This window comes from Balearica regulorum, chromosome 9 (genome assembly GCF_011004875.1).
Source record: "Balearica regulorum gibbericeps isolate bBalReg1 chromosome 9, bBalReg1.pri, whole genome shotgun sequence".
Classification (NCBI taxonomy): domain Eukaryota; kingdom Metazoa; phylum Chordata; class Aves; order Gruiformes; family Gruidae; genus Balearica; species Balearica regulorum.
In genome coordinates, this window is record NC_046192.1 from 15,578,391 (window position 1) to 15,601,063 (window position 22,673).

Genomic DNA, 22,673 nt, shown 5'->3' on the forward strand with positions numbered 1-22,673 from the left:
GGAATCTACAAGGTGGGGAATGGAGACTTTTGGAGAGGTGAGGAAAGCGTTACAAAAATGTTACGTGTGTCTCCCTCTCCTGTACTTGTCATAGCTTAGTAACAGTCAAAACCTCAGGACTGGCCATCAACAATTCAGGCTGGGTGTTATTTGGATGTTGCATAAGCAAGACTGTCGGGGTAATCCTGACTCCTAATGTAGGGAGTTACTGACATGGCTGGTTTCCCCAATCTGCTGGAAACAGCTATTTGTGCTCCTCACCCTTTTCCCCTCCTTGCATCTCCCCATCGTGTGGTACCATACCATCGTACTGGTGTGCCACCCTGGCATGATATTTTATGCTGCCCACTGCTGCAAGGGAGAGTTGGCCTGGGGGATCATGCAGGCACTATGAGGAAAATTAGGGAGAAACAAACTTCTTCCCAAGGAGCAGGGCAGAAATAATGGGAAATATAAATTTTCCTTCTCATCTGTAAAGAAACGAAGGCAGCATTTTGAAAATGGAATGGATAGGCATGAATAAATACACAACTTTCCAGAAGAACTGAAATAGCAACCAGAAAGTAAGGAGGGAGATGCAGGTACAGATTGCACTGGTTTGCCTGGGCTTCTGTTAGCTGCTCTCTAAAATGTTTTGCTACCCTCTGGTGGCTTTCTGAGGATTTGTGCGGTCTAGTTTTCATTCCTTGTACAGTCCCCTGCCAACTTTTTGAGATGCACTGAGAATCCCAGATCTGCTGATGGAGATTTTTATTTTCTCTGATTCCAAAGCAGCAGTATGATGATAATGGAAAGGCAGTTTTGGTTGTGGGTTTTTTCCACTTTCTTTCCCTATTGTTCATAAGAAGTCTCTTTTGGTGCAGAGTTATAATCACAAAGACAGCTTGGTTGGGAGGTTAAAATGAAAGCATAACAACTTTGTACCTAGGTTGGCTTTGTAGTGGGGCTGTTCAGTGTTTGGGAATGACACAGGCTTCGCAACCCTGCAGAATGCAAACCAGTGTCCTCTACTTATCTGCAGAGGACACAAAGCAAGTACCAGTGAAGCCAGTAATAGCAAAACTCCCATGATCTCCAGGAGCCCAGAATAGGTTCTATTCAGCCTGGTGCAGGGGCGATGCTCAAACCTCCGTCATCTTTTCACTCTGCCTTGGTCTCCATCATTCAGTCACTTCTTTTTTCCCTTTTTCATCTTCCCTGCTCATTAATTGATTCTACATTGTGGCTTCATAGCAGAGGAGCTGTAGGTGGGGATTTAAAGGGCAGTGGTTTGACAGATTTTACAAGAAACTCCTCCCAGGCATTAATTCCTGGGTTATGGGGTCAGAGAGGCTCTTGTGATCTTCTCAGTCTGACCTCCTGCAGAGAGCAAGTCACAGGACTGCCCTCAATTGACTTCTGCTTGAAGTGTGCAGCACTGAATATAGAAACCATCCTTGCTTGGTTTAAAATTTTCCAGCGATGGAAGATTCACCTTGTTAAATTGTTCCAATGCTTTATCACCTTCAACATTAAATACTTCTGCACTTTACTTTGTTTAGTTTCAGCTTCCAGCCTCGGGTTTTCTTCTTACTTTGTGGATTTGAGAAGCCATGTGTTGCCGAAACTGTGTCCTGCGTAGGGACTCATGGGCTTGACTGAGTTGCCAACCAGGTGGAGCTCTGAGAGGCACCTTGGTTGTAAGAAATGAAAAGTTGTTAATGTTATGGACGGAGTTGTGAGGTGTGATGTGAAAGCACAAACTCATTGCACAGAAGGCACAAAAAAAAAGCAATATGATGACACTGCTGGAGGGAGTGTGTGCTTCTCCTGAATGCATGTCAGCACTGGATATTTCTAGCGTTCACATACTTAAAACATAGAGTTAGTAAGGGAGAATTTATACAGGTTTTCAAATGAGATCTAATTGCAAAAAGTTCTGCAGAGGCTGAATTTCACAAGAGATACATTATATTTGTATATATCTCTATATAGAGAGAGAAATGAAAAAGCATTTGTTGTTTTGGGTGCTTTTTTTTTTTGTAAGTTAGCTGTGCTGAGGTCCTTTGGGATGTAGGCTGCTACATTCAGCAGAATGATTGTTGTTAGCGTCTTATGCTGTTCCAATTCACGATACGTTTTAAAACCAGCTCCATCCGTCTTACAACCTGGCAGAGGTTGGGAGTGGAGAGCAGCCAGTGCCTTTTGTGCTGGTGACAGGATTAGCCTACAAATGCCATGAGAGAAAGACTGCAGGTGTAGTGGGGCAGCAAGCACAGCTAGAAGGCCACCTTAAATGAAAAAAAAACCAACATTTTTTTGTGGTTCAGGCAGGGGAAAGGGCTGCAGTAGATTTGGATTACCTCAACCACAGAATAGGCTGTGACAGCAGATGACCCAACTCTTTCTGTGGTTTGACCTCCATCAAGCCAAACTTGCTGTTTTTAAAGCCACTCAAAACCCCACAGATGATGAAAAGGCAGTAAGTGTGGACACATTGGATATGCTTTTAGGTTTCAAAGTCTTGTCTCTTCTTGGCAGGCTGTCTGAGCCCAGCATGTGGGACCAGAAGTCCTGAGTGCAAAGGCACTTGTAATATAGTTCCTTTCATGATCTTGTGGGCTGCTTGTGTCAGGCTCTACGAGCTGCTTATTTCAGTCCTGCTGCAGTATCCCTGCTTGTGAAGAGGGGACAGAAATGCCAACTTCAGTGTCACTGCCAAGGTGTACTGTAAGGATTTGTTAACATACATAGCTGCTATAGGAACAGCTCTGCTCTTGATGTTCAGCATCTCCAATCCATCTACTGGCATTGATGCTTTCTAAATCAAAGAAATGTTTTGAGCTGATGCCAGTAGTCATGGGTATGTCTTACACAATCTTTTGCAGTCAGATGCAAACTTGTTTGGGCTGTGTTTTGGACTGGCTGGACTCAGTCTAGTTCAAGACTACAGGCTGTGTAATTGCCTGGGTGTCTGAGCTGATAAATCCAGTCTCCCAGCAGACCTAAACAGCAAAGTGTAGTGCTTTGCTGACATGGTTACAACACTTTGGGACTGGAGACAGTTTACATCCATCCTGCTCAGGGAAACTTCTCACCTGCCAAAAAAAGGGAGCATAGACCCTTCTGAAAAGAGAGCATATGTGCCAGCCTTTGAAACCCCTGTACCCTCTTCCTGGGTTCAGTGACCAAGTAGATGGCAGAGAATGTGAAACTGAGAAGGCTTCAACTGAGGCATTTTACACTTCAAAATAACTTTTTACTTCCAACTTCCACCTTGATCCTGTCAGACCACAGTTAGTTCTGGAGGAAGATAAGATGCGAACTGACAGCCCAAAGTAAGGCAATAAGGGAGATGCCAGGGATGTGTATGAAGACCTCTGCAGCGAGGACCCCAGACTGCTTCATGCTCCTTGTCTATGTAGTAACAGGAGATTTTTCTGCAGGAAATTGGGATTCCTGCAGGATCAGCAGGAAAGCGCTTTGCAAGTTGGGGATGAGGGTTTATCTGTGATCACTGGGAATTCCTGGAAGCTATTGCATTGCTATGCACAGAGCCCCTTTTTGTGCAAGGTAACCTTTTCCACAGCTGCTTATATAAGAGGGCATCAAAAACAGAGGTGTGAAAAGCCAGAAAAAGAAGCATTGCATCACCTACCACTCCAAAAGGAGAGGGAAAGAGACAAAGGGAAAAGAGGGCTCTGTGTCCTTGAAAGCCAGTCTTTCCCATCAGTTTTGGAAACAAAACTGACAATGGTTAGGAAAGAACAATCCCATCTAAAAGCTTCGTTGGTGGGGTTTGGCTCCTCAGTACGGAGGAAAAAAATGCACTCTTAAAGCTATGTTCCTCCCAGCTTTCCAGGGCACTGCACCCTCAGTCTGTGAGTGCATCAGACAACTTTCCCAAAAAGGCACTTTGGGGATGTAGCCTACATCTCTGGAAGGAACTGAATGGGGAACATGTCTCTGCTAATGAAAGCTGCAGCCAGAAATAAGAGTTCTGGAGGTTGAAAACTAGGTTAAAAGCAGCCAGCAACGGAAAGCAGCTGAAGATGGAGTGGGTTAAAGAGCTCTCAAGTGTTAGACAGTGGATGGTTTTGCTTCACTCCCCAGTCCTGGGTAGTGCAGTCCTGGCAGACTGACAGGGCTTCTGAGGTGAGTTGTCACAAGATGCTTCAGCTTGTTGGGTTTTTTTCCCCTTAGGTTTTTATTTTTAGTTGAATTCTCCCACTTAACGCATGCTACAGTGACCCCTACTGCTGCCAGCAGTCAAGGGCCCATCTCAGTGCGATTATTAAACTATGGGAAAGCGTTGCCTGTAGTCTGATAAACAGATAGTATAATTTATAACCCTTAACTATGCAGAAGTCTGCTGCTCAAGCCTACACGACCAAAGGGGGAAACTTCTGTAAACCCTTGTGATGCTTAAGCTGTGGTCATAGTGTTTCTGTAAAGAATAAGAATCAGCCAAAACCCTAACAATGTATCTTTTCTCCCCTTTTCAAGTAAGACTGGAGAGGAAATGCTGATCTGTTGGACCTCCTACACTATAAAAATGCTGTACTGCACCACATGCAGAAACAGCATCCTTGTTGCTCCTGCCTCATCCCAGCCACGAGAGCCCTCTCCCATTTTTCAAGAGCAGTTGTAGGGTGGAAAGATCCTGACAGCAGTACTAGCATGAAAGGATATTCAAGGCTACTGCCCTTGCAAAAGTGGATGGCAGCTGCTCTACCTTCTGTAACTTCTTGTCATGCGTTAATGGAAGAGCCTTATACTGGTCTACATGTAGCATGTTGTGTCTGCGTTAACTGCCTTGACCCTGTCTGAACCATCACCTGTTTATTTAATCTCACTCTTTTCAGCATTTTTCTGGTGGATGAATGAGCTCTTAACAGAGACATGGAATTAAAAGACATCATGAAGGAATATGAAACATGCAATGTGGAATAAAAGGAAGTTGGAATATTAAATATAAATAGCAGGTCTGGGTGAAGTGCAGTGCAAACACAGCTGCTGTGCGGCAGGCTGGCCGAGTCACCACGTGCCCATCTCCATCAATCCTAGTCAGTGTAAACACCCCTGAGAGAAATGATAACTGTCCTTGGCAGATAATCCTGCATGAAACCTCTCTTGGTGAGAATGGCACTAAGGAAGAAATCATGAGGTACCAGAGACATCACCCAATGGTTTCTACAAGGCAAGAACCTAACTGGAAAAGCAAGCTGGGGAAAAGCAGAAGAAAGAAACTTTAATATGAGATTATCCAGGCACTGCATCCCTGACAGACCAGTGCAGGCTTTTCCTTATTACTTGTTCCCCAGGAATTGCTTTGTTCTAGTTTTAGCTGCTCAGAGACTATCCCACAGGCTGGAGCAGACGTCAGCTCAGAGATTGTTCCTGATTATTAATTTACTCTGTCTTAATGTAGGCCCATTACCAGGCGCTTCCCCCAGTGGTGTGCAAGTAAAGCTGGTGTCTGTTCTGCCTCTCATCAAAGGCAGCTGCCTATTTTACCTGGAGACCAGGCGCTGTCATGTTTTCTGTGCTTGCTGAGAAAAGTTCTTTTGGTCTGGATAACCAGGCAGAGAGGCAGCTCCAAGGCTCTCCCACCTGAGAGCCCAGAGGTGCTCTGCCACGGGGCATGGGGGTGCCTGAGCACCGGGAGGCATCCATGGGTCTCCCTGTGAGTGGTGCCTGCACCTCTGTGTGAACAGCCTGACTCACGGCCACGCTGCGTCCTGCACGGTCTGCGGACTCTGGTGGGAAACACCCTTATCCCCTGCTGCCTGAGTCAGCGATGGCACGGGTCTGGGGAAAGGCAGACGAATTACTGCAGCTGCATGGAGGCCCAAGAGTCCCACTTATGCACTCTTTCAGAAGTTATTTTGGGCGATGTGTCCCCTGAGAGCATCATCCTGAGAACAATCCTTCTCCTTTTGTCTGCTTTCCCCCATGTAGTTTGCTTTTGGCATTAACCATCTTGGACATTTGTGGTTTTGCCTGACAGCTCTCGCTGTAACCAGGAGGGTGACTTGAAGGAGCAGGGTGAGGAGTAAGGCTTTCCTCTGCCATGCCTTGCTCTCGCTTGCCATCACTGCTGTTCAAGGAATGTAGCAAATAAAAATGGGGAGCCAGGCTCTTGGTATCAGACTCTGCTTCCTGCAGCACTGCACACTATACAGTCAATCTCTGCAGAGCTGAACCTGAGTGCTTTTGTACACTGCTGAGTGATGCTGGATTCCTTATGGTTTCATTATAGCTTGACAGTGGGCACAAGGGAATGAAAAATAGATGATGTGACCATGATGCTTGCTGTAACTCAGCAGGGAAAAAGGAAAGACGCCTCCCTGGGAACCTGCATTTCCATTCCTCACGCCTTCAAACATCATGTGCTGCCTCATAGCGTACCTGGTACTGCCCTCAGGAGCTTGTGGCTCTGCCATCATGAAAAGCAAAGAGTTAAACTTGTGTTTTACAACAAGCTGCTCCCATGAGACTTAAGTAAGGTTGAGCTGAGACCGTGACAGAGGGAAGCAGCAGAAACTGTGGCTTGGGCAGTAGGTCCTCTGTTTTTCCTCGCAAAACAACTGTTTCTTCCCTCTCCCTGGCACAGCAGTCCCAGTCCAGACCCATGAGAACCTTCTGGAGATAGGCAAGGATTGCTCTATAGCAGGAGAACGTGGAGCTGGTATTCCCTAGGTCTGAGTTATCCTGCTAAATCTGTGCATGTAAGCTGGGTGAGAAGGGGAGTGGGGGGTGGAGATCCCTTGTGGGAGCCAGGATAACAATGAAGGAATCAAAGTGATGGAGAAAGGGCTAGTCAAGCCTGAGTGTTGGGATTTGAATGTGGGGCTGGCCTTCTGAATAACTAGGTAGAGCCTCATGGTTTCTTCCACTGCTCCCAGGGAGGTATGTAATATCCGAGGAGGGATTATGTGAACCCCAGTACTGCATAGTTTCAGGTTGTCTCTGTGTTGGGGGTTAAGCAAATGCCAGATGGAAGGAAATCATTTTGGCAGTAGTCTGGGGATGGTTATGTGACATGTGAAAGCTTGCTCAGGTGATTTTTGCTTTAATTGACTATTTCTTTAGCAAAACTACTGTTTTGCTGCTGAATTGTAAGAGGCGGCTGTTTGGGAATGGGAGTGATGGCTGTGGTTCCACTCATTCATGAGCGCAGAGTATACCTGGTAGGACCACTTGTGCAGGGACAGAAATGGTGTGTGGGGCCTGACTCAGGACGACTCAAGTCTGCACTCACGGTTTTTGATTCTGCGGGGACTTTCTTGTTTGGTTACAAAGCACTGGACACACTTCTTAAAATTTTGTGCTGCCATTGTGTGGCACTTGTTTGGACAATGACTGTGGCTGTCCTGATGTAAACAGGCAGAAGGCTAATGCAGGACTGGCTGGAGGTCAAACATGTCCTGCAGCAGAGTTGATGCAGTGGCTCTGCCAATAGTCTCAGCAGATAACATGCTGTGGTGACTTTTCTTGAGTAGCTGGAGAAGGTGCATTGGCCACATGCCATTCACAAGCTAAGGTGAGAATTAGAAAAGGTGTGTTTTAGTGACTCATAAATAGCTTAGCACATGCTGACAGAGCAGCAGCTCAGCTTTATCGTTCCAGCTTTGAATCCCTAAAGTGCCTGTAAAAAAAAAAAATCAGTGTCTGAAACTTATGGGCTAAATTCAGACCTCATGAAGTAGTATCAATTTATGGCAGGTCTGAATCTGGCCCTCGCTCTCTAACGTTATTGGTAAATCCTCTGCAGCTACTTCTTTCTGCTCCATCCCTTCCTTGGTCCATTACTGCTGCTGCAGTTACAGCTTTAGCTTGTGCTGAGTTGCACTGTGTGCTGTGCCAGGTCCATCACATGTGCCTTGTGTATGGTCCAGGTTTGGAACTTTGCTTGTGGGAAGTGGACAGCCACTGCAGGGATTGACCTTCAAGGCCTTTGGTAATGCCTTGTGCATGTTTTCCTGCTGATAAAGTAATATCTTGCTGATTTATCTGCTTGCACACAGAATTGTTTCCTTCCCATGTTTTATTTCCCTCTTGAAATTCCACCCATTGGTGATTCATCTTTTGTGATTTCCTCTTTCTTGCTGTGTTCCACAGCAATCTTCACTAGAATGATGCTTTATCTTTCATTTGAACACTCTTCATTCCTCCCCAATTTTGCCAGATTATGCATGTTTTGAGATGGGACTTGCTGGAATTTGTCTTCCAGCATAAGTGAAATATCTTTATCTGTTGAGGAAAGAAGGATTTTTACCTTCTCATAGAGGAGCAGAACTTCTCAGGGGCTGATAATCAGCCTAAGCCACTATCGGGGCTGGCACTGTTCTGTTTTCAGCAGAAGCAGAGCAAGACCATTACTGAGTATGTCACCAGTCAGCAATGATTCCTGTCTCTGGGAGCCAGCCGTGTTACCTGTCACGGTGTGATTATTGCAAACTGGTGTTGCTACCTCTTAGAAGATTTGGGGCCTTTCTTAAATCCCCAGGCCATTATGTAAGAATCACAACTTGGCATATTTAGATATTTTCTGGTTCTGATGGCTGCAGAGAAAAGCTAACACCAGAAACCTTAAAAGAAACCTCGGATTCAATGCAAGAAAGAACCCCAAACATGTTACTTAGATTTGTTTTTACTTTCATAGCAGAGGATGGAGGAGATGGGTCTGCCTTGTAGTTGGCAATGTCTGAGTCTGGTAATATTGACTACCTTCACTGTTTGTCCTGAAACTATGAGCAGCAAAAAAAATCTCTATCCTGTGAAGCCAGTTTGATACATCGTGCCTGTGGTGCCGTGTCACTGTGCATCGGGCCAGGGCTGCAGCAGCAGTGTGGAAGGTAAAGGTCTTGTAAATCCAGTCTTCAATTCTCTTGAAACATGAACTTTACATATATAGTTACACTATAACTACTCTATAATATTATTAATGCCTAGCTTTTGTCATTTTTTTGCCTTCAGAACCAACAGGGACAAATCTGTGTATGGGTCTGGTAAAGACCCTGCTGCTGTAGCAATGCTATGCTGGAGGAGCTGGGAGTTACAGGCTCCAGAATAGCACTCTTGCCAGTGGAATTTGTGTTTCAAACGTGTCCTCATGTGCCCTTCAGTTACAGTGGCCAGTTACTGAGTGAGGGTCTGAACCGTAGTGCCCCAGCAGTAGCTTTACTGTGATCCAAGGAGCTGTGAATTAGAGCAGAAAGCATTTCTTGTACCATCGTTCCCCAGGCAGGGACTTAAGCAGGCAAGTACTTGCTTGTCTTGATGAGACGGTGCCACACGTGTTGTATTAGCATGCCAGAATAAATACACTTCAGATCTGGATGACAGTAAAAGGCTCTGTAAGTGTCACTGGAAGTAGGCAGGTGGGGAGGTTTGTTCTTCCACAGAAGCTGCTCCCAACCTCAGATGCACTCTTGAACATTAGGAGTGAATTTGCTGGAAGGGAAAAGGGGTTGGCTTCTTCCAGAGGTGGTCTACCATACTTGTCCTCAGAAAAATCTCCTTTATTAAGCCTCACAACTTTTTCCTGTGAGATGGATGGATTAATTGCACTATTAGATGAGGAAAGCTAGTTGTTCATGTTTCATGCAGCGAATTGGAGGGAAGCCAAGAGCCAAATTCCTGGTCGAATTTGGAAGATGTACCGGTTCTAGCGTTGGCTTTGCCTCGGCAGCTGCCTGCTGAAAGCAAAGGAGCAGAGGTGCTGTCTGATGGGCAGTGCCTGGCAACCCCACTGGCCAGGGAGCTCACTTGCCTGCCCACATCAAAAGCCTGGCACAACTGCAAGCTGTTGCCTTCTAAGCTTGGGTCATGCCTCAGGCAAAGCCATTGTTGCCTACCATAGATTAATAACCTAAATTACCAGGGCACCGTGGGGCGGATCTTCCCCCCGCTGGCTGCATTATGCCCCTTTAATCTGTTTTTGTCTCTCATGACCTCTGAGGCTGGAGGGATCAGCAGACAGGGGAGATCTTCTGCCTTCTGGCATGGTTTTCCCTTGTGAGGGGCTGCTGAGACTGATCAGGTGTAAAACAGCAAGCAGAGCTGGCAGAGGAATCACATCCACTGTGGAGGTGCCTCTGGAAGATGATTTTGCTACTCTCAGGTGCAAAGGACAAATGTGGCAACATCGGTGGGTTTGCCCTGAAATTCAGCCACCTGCAAAAAATCACAGCCCCCACCCCATGGGGGTCTGGCAGCCAGGTTTGGCCATCTGGGGAAGCTCTTACAGAGGAGATCATGCCTACCAAATCTCTGGGTATCCCCTGAGCATCTGAGTAAAAATGATGTAGATGAAGTCATGCACTTGAATTTCTAAAATGCTTCCCTCACTGGGTGTTTCCTTTAAAGAAAAAAGGTCAGGTCTTATAAGCAGGAAAATTGTCAGTGGAGAGGGATGGGACTGTGCAGTCTAGCATGCTCCCATAATGGTCTTGAGGAGCAAGGGGATGGAGAGGAGACAGAGTTTGCTGAGCAGAACAAAGTCATTTGGAATAAGAAAAACAGTGCACAGGAAAGAGTTGCAGAAGAATCTCCTGATACCAAGTGTCTGGTAAACTAATGGTAGTATAAACTGAGGAATGCAGGGTAATGCATCCATAGATAAAAACAACAACAAAAAAATATTTATGGTCACTCCTGGTAAAGGGTGCTACTGGACCCATTTTCTCTTTGGATATAAGACCTCAGAGACAGTGTGGATCTCCTTGAAAGTGCTAGCTCAGCAGAGGCAAGCAGAAATTATTGGGAAAGGTACAGTGAGCAAATAAGACCTATCATCCTGCCATGCTAGAAATCCCTGGTGCATCCGCACCTTGAGTACTGTGTGTAGCTCTAGTTACCCTGTCTCAAAAAAGAGGTGATAGAACTAGAAAGGCACAGGAAACAGCGACAAGGTCAGCAGAGCGTGCAGAATAGCTGCTGCCTGCAGAGCGATGGAACAGATTTGGCGTTTTTAAGTGTCTTCAGAAATGAAATAATTGAGGAGGGAAATACGACAGAGGCGGATAAAACCATGACTGTCACGGAGAACATAAAATTACCATTTCACAATATAACTGCTAAGGTGAGCATTAAATGGAACTACTGAGAAGCAGTTTTAAACTAATAAAAGCATTTCCTGGCACATGATTAACCTGTAGAACTTCTTGTCAAAAGATAGTGAGGAGACCAACAGTATTACTGGCTTCAAAAACCAATTATAAAAATTTGTTGTGGAGAAATCCATCAAGGGTTCTTAAATATATTGCAAGACATCCTGTGGATGAGGAAATTGCAAAGCTGCAGGGCACTGAAAGTGAGTGGAAGCAGCAATGTATAGGCTGCCCCTTTTTCCAAAGTGTCTGTTCTGAGCTGCTGGTACTACTACCAAAATAGGTTTGGAGAAGTCCTAGAAGTTCCAGCTTCTGAGGAAGCGTCACTGTGCTGAAAAATATCCAGAACAACCACTTCTCACTAATTCACGTTGGAGATATTTGATATGCGAAACCTTCTTTACATGTAATATTAGATTTCTTCTTAATATTTGGAAATGAAGCTACTAACTACTCATTACTATGAGCTTTTTATGTGTCTGGGGATAAGCTTATTAAATGATCAAGGCTATGGGACATCTTTTTCTCATGAATCTGCTTCAGTGAGCTGAGAGGAGACTTGAGATCTTACAAAGTCTCTCCACCAGGAGCTGGACTTTAAGTGGTTTCTGTTCCCTCTTGTTCATATGGTAGCACTGCATTTTGACCACAGAAAAGCAACCAAGGAATTGGTCTTTCTTGTCTGATGTGCAAAATCAAGCTATGTCTTTTTTTTTTTTGTCTCATCTTCCACTTGGTGTCAGAAGATGTGTGATATACTGTTCTGTGGTGGAGTTTCCAGCACAATAGCTGCAATCTTTGCCTTACAATGAGTGCAATTTTATACTGATTAGGAAGAGGCTAATCCTCTCATTAAATCACCAGAACGAGGACTGACAGATGATTCCCTACTTGGCTACAAATTTATTGTGTGACCTTCAGCAAACCCCTGAACTTTGTGCTGCAGCTCCCACTGGCTCTGGTCTGAGCGTTCTGTGCTTTGGTGAACCTGGATGCAGCAGAAGCTATACATGTCTCTGAAGCAGACCCTGCCATCCCTCTTTGTCAGCAGTGCTCTGCTTCATGAAGAAGGGGCAAAGAGTAAGCAGAAATACTCAGAAAGCACGGTGATCACAGTGGGGTATTTGTTTGCACTCAAAAGGGCTATATTTTTTGGCCTATTCCAGGGTAGACTTTGCTCAAATGGTTCCTGCGAAGAAAGGTGCTGAGAAGTGGTTATTTGCCATCACCAAGGAATATATCATCACTGATCACAAGGAGATCCATGGAGTGAGTGTCAAGAAATAAGCACCAGGTGCTTCCGTAGGAGTGTTGTAAATTTACCAAGAGGGGCAAGGTCTGAGATCTGCATCAGCACAGCCTGAACAAAGCTATCGAGGCTAATGGGCCATTTCTCTCCATATCTGACTGTGTTTGGCCAGAAAATATAACAAGGGCAAAGACTTACAAAAAAACCCAAAACAACCCACAACTCACCTGCACAGGGTGTTTATCTGTGTACCAGTTGAAATATTCCAAGTACTACAGGTAGGCAATACGAGTGAAAACAGAAGCAGAATGGACCCAGTGCCTTGAAAGATTATTGCCTGCTTTTGTATGAACACAAGGAGATTACCTGTCCTGACTAGTCTCTTCTTTGAGCTTTTGTAGATTTTCTTTCTTTTTTTGGCTTTTGTAACTGATGAACTCATGCACATTATGCTATTTTAATACCTAGCAAAGAGCCTTGTCTGCTAAATCACCTTATTTTTCTCTGATCAGAGCACAGTGCATTCCTCTTTTTAGTAGAAGGTATTAATTTAAATTCCATAATCCCAAACATATTCTCGTTTCTGTTCTGTGCTTCAGAAGGCCAATGGCATTTTAATTTAATAAAGGAGAAACACACATGACACTGTGTTCCCTGTAACTGTCTTCTGACCTCAATGAGTCTTTCACAGTTTTCTTTGTGTTCCAGCAAATGCAATCTCTGCTTTTATTCAGGAACACTATAATTTCTAATACCCATGTTCTACTGATTGGGAAAAATTTAAATATCTGTAGCATTTTCACAGTAACTTTTGAGATGTTATTTGCATTATTATTTAGTAGTGTGAGCCCATCGAGGGAGCCATAGCAAGATTTATGTGCCACTTATGTTCCATTGAAATATTATTTGTGTACATGCTGTCCCTTTGCAGAGAAATAAATTTTATTTTGGTTTACCTTGTTTTTGGATTAAAATGAGTTAACTCATCTAGCAATATCTTGATTTATGTCAGCTCCATTTATCTTTCCAAGTTCCATAAGCTTTGTTTACTGGGTTAAGATTTACCTAATTGGGTACATGATATTACTGAGTATTTTGTGGCATGTAAACACTTGAGTCATATGCATCACAGTTCCTAAAGAATCATCCTTTGCCATTTTTATGCTTCCATTTTGCTGTTTAAACTTACTTAAACCTACCCAGTTTGCAAGAACATGTGCTTGTTGCGGTCCTCATGGCCCTTCTTTGGAAATGTCAGGTAACACTCACTCATTCAGTCCTAGCAGGTTAAGCCTGCATCATCGGGCTGCAAGGTGATGGGAACCCCCACAAAGAAATGGGGATTATTTTATTAGTGTTTTTGTGGGTTATTCTGAGTAGATTTTCCAAGAACAACTGTGTTAATTTAATGAACCAGAGGTCTCAAAATTCAGCTATCTGTTCCATTCTCATTTTTTTCCTTCTTACAAACATCTGTATTGTCTGATACACTTGTCCTTGCATGTCCAAGTGATAATGCCTGCCTGTTCCTATACTAGCTTAATATGTAGAACATCTAAGTGCACCTCCTTCCTGATACCTGGTGCTGCACTTCAGTGCTGGCATTTCTAAATCAGAGCCCCCTCATTTACAGCTCCATGTTGGCTGCTGAGCAAAGAGGGCACCTTGACTTCAGATCTCACTGTACTGTCCTTGATCTGCCACATCCACAATTGTTCTCATCTCAGACATGCTGCTGATGCATTTGCAGAAAGAGGACTATTATATTTTGTGCTATTATAGAAGTACCCAAGAACCACCAGTTGTGTTTTAGGGCTTCACTATGCAAACTACTTCTGGCTCTGTTCTGGAGGGGCTACAAGCTTGGTTGCTGATCGGTATTAACAGAACAGAAGGACAACCATGGGTGAAGAGGAGAGGTAACAGCTGTAGTCTGTCTCATCTGCCCTGATATTGCACAGTAGTCTTCTGTGATTGCTGTGGAGGAGGTATTGCTGAGGACTGTAGCTGAACGATGATCCTGGGTAAGTGTGGACATGTACAGAGGAGGGAGGAGGGCAGTTTCATTTAGCTTTTTGTTGTGACTTCCTGCATGTGCAAGGTCCTGTGTAAAATAGCTTATGAATTAAGACATACAGAGTGATGATTTTCAGCATGAGTCACAGCAGACAACAAAAACTGAGTTTAGCATGGATCCCAGGGATTAGTTTATTAATACCTTGCATCCTTTTGACAGTCCTGAACTGTATGTTACTGGCTTTGCTTCTAGCTAAGTGCTGTCTTCAGTGTACTAAGTAGGGCTGACTGGAAAATAAGAGCTTCTATTTCATGAAGCATTTGTCATTTTAAACATTTTTCTTTTTCCTATTCTAGAGGAAAACTGAAACTTTAGGGTGTTTACTTGAGGGTATGAAAGACTAGGTGCTCTCACAAATATTGATTTTGCCACAAATCCTCAATAGACTCTCACTAGAACAGTGTTTCTTTTGCTATGGCTGGTTTATGCACCTTGGTATTCTGCTCTCTATGTATTTTATAGCTTTTACTAATCTATTGTAATGGGATTCCAGCAAATGTGTCGCATCCTGTGTCATGCTCGCTGTACCTCATTCTTTTTGTTTTGACTTGAGAGACATCCTAGCAAGTGTTTAACAACAAAGCCTGTATCCCCACTCTCACGGGAGTACATTCTAAAAAACTTCCATCTTGTGCTCGTTTGAGAAGCCTGCACACTTTTGCCAGGTGCCAGGAGAAGCAAGAGCTTTGAAAGGTTGTGTTTGAGTAGGTAACCCTGCTTAAGCACAAGGTAATCTAGGTAGAAATTCACCCTGGTGCAAGGTTGGGATTTGTCTCGGAGGCATCTGCCTTTCAGTGGATTATTAGTCTACTCAGGTGCAAGAGATCATTTGAGAGGTTTTTGTATGTACTATTTCCTCTGAGGAGCTTTCTGGCTTTGTGTGATGGGTTTTGCACTGGGTAAATTAATGAATTGAGAAAATCTTTCCCCAACCTTCCTTGCATATGAAATACCGACCCTACCTTTCTGCGCAGCACAAAGCTGAGCCTGGACCTAAGTCTGCAAGAAGTGTAAATAAGGAACCTTGCTCGTTTAAAGCGTGTGGTTATAGGAACACGCCTGCTTCTAGGCACACGCTCCTACTGGTGATTTAAGACAAGAGGTGTGTCGTCTTCCCAGCCACGTTGCAAGTCCCGTGGTTTCTGCCCGGCCGGGAGCCCCGGAAAGGCCGCGTTCCGTGCCCCCTACACGTGGTGCCCTAGCTGGCTGGGATCACGGCGGCTCACCGAGCCTGCCCTGCCCCGGAGAGCAGGGGCGCGGGGCCGCCTTCCTCCCTTCTTCTCCACCGCGACTCGGACAACTTCAGCGCGGCGGAGCTGTGCGGGGACCGACCACTCCACGGCGGCGGGGAGGAGCTGCGGGAGCAACGGCGAGAGCCTCCGCCCGCCCCCCGCCCGCCAGCCGAGCGGCGCGGCCGATCCTGCCGGCAGTGAGGGGGAGCGGGGTCCCGGCGGCGGGTCCCCGCCCCGGCAGGGGGCTGTGCCGGCAGGGGGCAGGGCTGGGAGCCGGCCGCTCGTGTTTCTGGGGCTTGACGTCCTTCCAGCTAGCCCGACCCCCTTCCCGGCAAAGCCTGCCCTTCCCCAGCGGAGAAGTCCCGAGAAGTGGCGGCGGGGTCCCCCACCCTTCCCCCGGGCGCGGCGGGGCCGCGGCGATGGGCCGGGAAGTTTGGCGGCGAGGGGGGCCGGCGCCCCGCCGCTGAGAGCCGGCCGCTCCGGAGCCGGTCCCTTTTCCGAGGAGCGGGAGGGCGCCACAAAGTGAAATCCATGAGGATTCTCGGGCTTCTCCTGGAGAAAGGCTCGCATATGCTGCAGTGTCTCTGTGGAAGGCGCCTGAGATCCAGCCACAGCCCAGGTGGGGAGCGCGCGTCCTTGTCCCCGCCGCCCTCGCCTCCCCGCCCGGGCGCCGCTCGGCCCGGGCTGGCCCCGTTTCCTCGCCTTCCTCCCCCCACCCGCCGCCGCCTCGCCTGCGCCGCGCACAGGTGGCCGGGAGGGACCGGGCGCTGTCCGCGGTGCTGACCCCGCCGGGCATTCCCCCCCCCGCCCCGATCCCGGGTGCACATCAACCGGGGATCCCCCAAACCCGGGGCCCATCCGCCCCCAGGTTCCCCACCCGTGGCATTATCCCCAATCTGAACCCCTGTCTACCTGAGGCCTCCATCCCACCTGTGTTCCCTGCCCAGGTTCTACACCCCAGCTGCAGCCCCCAGTCGAACAGAACCTCCACACAGGTTCCTCTACCCTAAGCGGATCTCTACCTCGTACGTGGCCCTCACTAGTGTCCCCCATCCTACCTGCAAACCACAAGGAAACACGCCTCCCCCCCACCTTCTCTGTTCTCCACACGAGACCTCTGTATCTCTCATCCTGCCTGAGACCCCCAACCATGTTCTCCGTTACCACCTGGGCAGGGTAAGGATGACTTTCCCCAGAGTGCGTACGGCCCTGTGTGACTCTAGGGTTGAGGTTGGGCCCGCTGTAAGAGCTCCCTTTATCCTGTGTTTGTAGTAGTAACGTTGTAATGTTTTTCTGGTGGAGGGTGTTAAATGCATTCTTAAGTGGGGATGCTCCTAGAAGCAAAGGGAAATCCTGAGCTGCTCCTGATGGGGCCTGGGAGACTCCCAGCACCTATCTTGGTTCCCAGCCTGTTGGAGAGGGAGCATTGCTCTAGGCTGCACCAGAATGGGGAGTGCAGTGGGGTAAAGGGCTGAAGGATGCGTTTGATCTTAAGCTGAATCTGAGCGCTTTTTGAAGAGGGGAATAAGTGCATAAGTGCCTTGGCTTGGTGTGGCACTGCCTCTGAGTTTTAGGGTGATCTTACTGGAGCTTTTTAAGTGATGTCTCTGCAATTTCTTTTGTACTACATGTATTTTACGAGTCTGACTTTCCCTTTATACAACGCTAGGTAAACATCATGTTTTTACTAAGATCTGCAGAAGTTACAGCACTAACTTTACTACTTTGAGCTTGGCTGGGTTTTAGCTACTTACTTGGCTTTTGACTAGATCTACTTATCAAACCCTGACCGTTGTGTTCCTTGTGCACCGGATGCTTACAGGGATGTCTTTTAGAGTATTGCTTGCTAATGCTTGTGTTGTTTCCTCACGTGAGATCTTGGTCCTAGAGGAGAAAAATTTCTATGCCTCCTGGTATTGTCCATTGAAGAGAAAGGCTGTGCTTGGGGGAACGCTGTTACTGAGGTAGCCTGGATTCCCTTTTGGCCCTGCTAAGGAGAATTTGTTAATGGTTATAGCTCTGTTTATGCCTCAGTGTCCCCTTCCTTCCCACGAGACTCACGTGTGCAAGTTGTTGTCTGTGACTGGCTCATGGCAGTAGGAGACGTGCTGGACGTCGTTGAGAGAATAGGCTTGGCTCCCTTGAAAGTATTTTCTGCCCTGCTTTCAGGAAAGATATGATCATACTAAACAGAACAAATTGTGGCTGTGCTTGGAAGTGTTACGTACAGTTGTCTTTTCAGTGAAAAGCTATACTGGAGTTTTCTTCATAGTGCTATGTGTGAAAGTGTGTTTTGTGTCATTTAGAAACCTGGGGCAGTAAAGAGTACAATAACTTAGTGGTAAAAATGGGGTGGTGCTCAGGTCATAGGGCGTGCTAGGGTGTAACTTCAGTGAACCAGAAGCTGACGATAGTGTCTAATAGTCACTCTACTGAGCTGGTTTGGCTTTACTGATGGATCCTGTGCTCCAGTATGCTTGATGTACGTGTGGTGATGGAATCTTTCCTGATCTCTCCCGCTCTGACATTGTGTAGTCTTTGTATTTCGTAATGTGGTGCTTTAAGGAAGCAGTCCATGGGAATGATCTCCTGTGCTACCACGGGCCTGAGCACTCCAGATGTGGTCTGTTGCTTTGAATCAGGCTGCTAAAATACATTCCTCCTCCTTGGCTGCGTTTGTTCCTTTTCCAGTAAGATTGGGCTTTATGTTCTTGAAGAACATGTAACACAAATGAAAGCTTCCACCTATAAAGGTGTCACTGTGGGTTAGGCCTGCTGGAGGAGAGATCTCCTTGCTACTTCTTTGAAAGGTAAGCATGCTTTAGAAGATAGGCGTATACTTCTGCAGCAGCCCCGAAGGTGTAGTGCTGTGCCCAGGTTGGCACTGTGGGGGCTATGCCAGTCAGAGATATAAACCAACAAAAGGATTATATATTACAGGAGAGGAAGGACCATGGTAACATGGGCCACAACAACAGTGGCATAAAGTGCTGAGCTACTTACATATCCTTGATCCTCTGATCTGAAGAGTTATCCTGATAGCAGGTGATTTACACCAAACTATTTGGTACTTGGTCAATCTGTCATTCAACTTAAGTGTACTAAGCCCTTTGCTTTCCTACCTATGTTTTCTTTAATGCAAACTAGTCACAAGGATGCAAGCACGTTTAAAGTCAGATTCATACTCGTGTGTTGTGCTGACTCAGAGCCTTAAACCACTCCTGATTCTGACAGAAACTGATGCGTGATACTTCAAAGAAAAACAAAGATAGTTGTAGAGTACTGTGCAGCTCTGTTGTGATGCTAGCAAAAATATTACCAAGATTTTTGTTATTGCTATGCTAAGACCTCCCACATTTTTACTCTTGGCTAACTCTAGCCTGTTGGGGTTTTATGCTCCACTTCTGAGGTCTGCTGACACTTATCTTAGTCTGTACAGGGGCAAACTTCTTTGGTTGTTTGAGCAGCACCTTGCAAAATGGGGTTTAATGGGTCTCTAAGGCACCACAAAAATGCAAGTAATTTGTAGCAATACAGAGCAAGAGATTTATTGATAGTCCTTTATGTATTTCTTTGAAAGTATTTTAGCACGGCAATGTCCTCCTGTATCATCTTCTAGGTGCTTCAATTGTTGTCTTAGTTTCAGAATTTGTAAGCTGACTGAGGGTATTGCATGTGCAGAAGTATTTCCCTTCTGGGTGGTGCAATCATAATTAATTTTGTTATGTATTTTTTAGTGAATTTATTGTCTCCGCTAACACCTTTTTCCTCTTTGCTTGGGAGGTGTGGTTTGCTAGTCCAGATTTTGTTTTTTTGCTTTTGGCTTGCTAATCAACATTATGAAACAGACAGCTACTATACTGTTAAGTTCAAGGTAAAGATCAGATAATGATTGTATTGTTGATATAACTGTGAATGGAGTTGCAAAAAAAAACCTTTCAGGTGACCTGTACTTGATTTGCAGCTACTTTGATGCAAAAGGCTGTAGACTACATTTAGAGCAGCATGGAGATTTCTGCTAGTGAGTGTTTCAGTTCTTCTCTGTAAAGACTTCTTAACTGGCTGTGTAAGTGGTTCTGTCTAATGCCTGTTCTGCCCTTGGCTCCTGAAGAGACTCTCCTATCAGCATCATCGCTGAAACCACAGAAGTTTCTCACATCATCATATTGACTAGCAACAACATTGGCCGCAACACATTTTCAGCTTTGTTTTCAGTAGTACAGGCCTGGTTGTATCCAGAGACTGACCTATTCCCAAACATTGAGATAAGACTACCTCTCAGTTTAAATCACTATTTTGCAAATCAATGCCTTCAGTAAAAATTAAGCTCCTATTGAAAGTAAACCCTGAGCTTGGCTTCACTGTGACTGTCACACTGGTAATTTGGAGATGCTCCTGGAAATATGCTGATTGATGCTGGCTTTGTGGCAAATTAAAATGATGCCTGGCACAGTAGGTCTTCGTGTTTCTCTAGGCTTCACAGCACTAAGTTTGATGTTTGGGGCAATAGGAACAAGCACTCTGCCTAGGTAGGCAGGGCCAGATTGTGGCTCTGTTATTAACCTGTCCGTTACCACCAATACATATCTTAGCTTTTGTCCTGAGACTATCCAAGGCATGGTCATTACATGTCTGCAGTGTCTGCACGTGCAAGACATCTCATCTGCAGATGTAAATGGAATCATACACATAAGATGTATAATTGCATAATCAAGATTAACATTTGGCTTATGAGCACAACAGGGATTCTTTGTTTTGCTTGTGCAGTGATCCGTGCATTTGTGTACGCTTTCCTTATGCTAGTTTTAGAAAACTTTCCCACTGCTGTTTTTTCAAGTAGACAGCAGGTTATAGTGTATAGCCCATACTGTACGGTCAGCTTCAAGTTAGTGGAAGCAATAGCTCTGTGTACGTAAGTGACAGATAGTAAAACTTGTAATTCCTTGCTGAGTTTAGAGACCACCGAGAGCCCTTCTGGTCCGTGGCAGTTCGGAGCATGGTGTGTGCATTGTTGGTGGGAGATGGGAAAGGTGGCTTAATGCCACTGAACTGGAGATGGGAACAGGTGACACGGCTGAGAAGCTGTGGTGTTGCACTGGGGGTCATCAGCACTTTTTCCTTCCTGCACCAGGTCCCTTGCCTGCTGTTTTCTGCAGAGTGCGTCAGTGTCCCTGCATACATTTTGCTCAGGCTCTCTGTTCCTGTTGTGGGTCTTTGGAAAAGTAACGCTTGTGGACCAGTGAAAATTAAGTACCCGTGCTGTTCCAGGATAATGCCTATTGTTGACACTCATATGCTAGCAGAAAGAATACCTTTGTCTGATTTAGTTTAATTCACCTGGGAAATGAATTAAGCAAAACTCTGAAAAATCTTTTTTATTTTGTAATAGGAGCACTCCTCTAGGGTATTATTCAAGAATAGCTTATAGCATTTTAAATCCACACTTTCCTTTACTCTGAAGTAACCCTCTTGTGTAGACATATGCTAAGCATCTCTCCTGGAAGCCCAGAGTGCTTGTACGTCTTTGTTAAAAAAAAAACCAAACAAATAAACAAAAACCAACAAAAAAAAACCCCAAAACCCTATTTTGGCTGAGCTAGAAATGATGGATTTGATAGAGTTTGCATTTGGTGCAGTTGTTTTGTTTCTATTATACAGAACTTCAGAAATACAGATTATCATGAGCTTAAAGTTATACGCATATAACATTTTGAAGTGCCTGCAGCCGGTTCTGTGTAGTTACGTGAAGGAAAGTCTTTGATATTGTGCAGGATTTTATTCTTCAGTTTGCAATAAAATATTTCAGAAATCTTCAAAAGCAAATGCAGGTCTAGAGACTTCCTAGGTGTAAGGTAGTTTGGCAATTGCATAGTTGTCAGCCAGATGTCTGGGCTTACAGAGCTGGGAGTCTGGAATTGTGGGATTTTCATCCAGTCTTCTGAGTCTTGAAACTTGTCTGGGTCCTACTAGAGCATCACTGATATCAAATTGTATTTGTGAAACGCTTTACTTGCAGTGAATGAGCAAAATGAGCTTCACTGGAATTTTTTTAAGTAGTTGTATCAGGACGATAAATAGATCTCAGAAGTAGAGGTTGGCTGGTTTATGGTACTTTTCACCTGGAGGTTTACATGGTTTTGCAAAGAGATAAAGTTTAACTTCCTTCACTTCCCAAACTAAACCAAGGAAGAAGGAAGAGTTTGTCTCAATTTAAACACCATGTGCAATTGTGACACATTATAAACTGTAAGTCTGAGTGGGAAATGTTAACCAAGAATTTAATGAAAGATTTTTCTAGCTTTTCCATCTTTTTTTTTTTAATAACTGTATACAAAAAATACGGTCTTTCGTGTTATTGTTTTTCCATTTGAAAAGTAACAAAAGAATCCAGGTTCATAAGCAGATATTCAAAGCTGATGACTTTGAAAGCAAACGCTTTCAGCTTAAGAGCTCTGTGAAGATCGTTAGGTCACGTCCACTCAAAGACCAAGGAGTATTTCCGGAGGTAGGTCTCAGTTCAGCGAACTGTCGAAGTGCACATTTAACTCTACGCATGCACCCAGTCCCATTTTAAGATGATCATGTGCTTGAACGCTTACCAGAATCATTTTTTTAGATGAGTGGCTTTCAACCTTTTTTTTAACATGCATCATCCCTAAAATTGTTCTTGTTTTCCCTGTCCAACAGATCATTGATGGCAGGCTTGTTTTCTGTTTTCAGCAGACTCCTCTGGAGGTATTCTCAGCCATCAGTTCCCAGTTGAAAAGCCCTGTTCATTAAAGAAACTTTGATTCTACTGCTTTGTTTGTGAGAATGATCTACTAGCTTACTGAACTTTGTCTCCAAACCAGTCCACTGATCCCACAGCCCTTTCTGCCACTTTCCAAAAGTAATCTGTTCCTTTTTTACCAAACTGATGCTAGTTGTAAACATTTTAAGCCAGGTGGTACAGATATCATCAAAAGTTCAGCAGGCTCTGAAAGCTAGATGAGATTGCTTATGCGATGGTAGTACATAAA

General features: G+C 45.2%; 1 protein-coding gene across 3 annotated transcripts in view; it reads left to right on the plus strand.

Moving 5' to 3' along the window:
- Positions 1–22,673, plus strand: part of FGF12 (fibroblast growth factor 12) — a 226,880-nt gene that overhangs the window by 66,112 nt on the left and 138,095 nt on the right. The window contains exon 1 of one of the 3 annotated variants that reach the window (XM_075761240.1): positions 16,147–16,273. The exons of the other annotated variants lie outside the window; for them this stretch is intronic. Coding sequence (XP_075617355.1) covers positions 16,186–16,273 — 88 coding nt within the window. The 5' untranslated portion in view covers positions 16,147–16,185. Of the gene's footprint in view, positions 1–16,146; positions 16,274–22,673 lie in introns of those variants that run through there. 3 annotated transcript variants of the gene reach the window in all.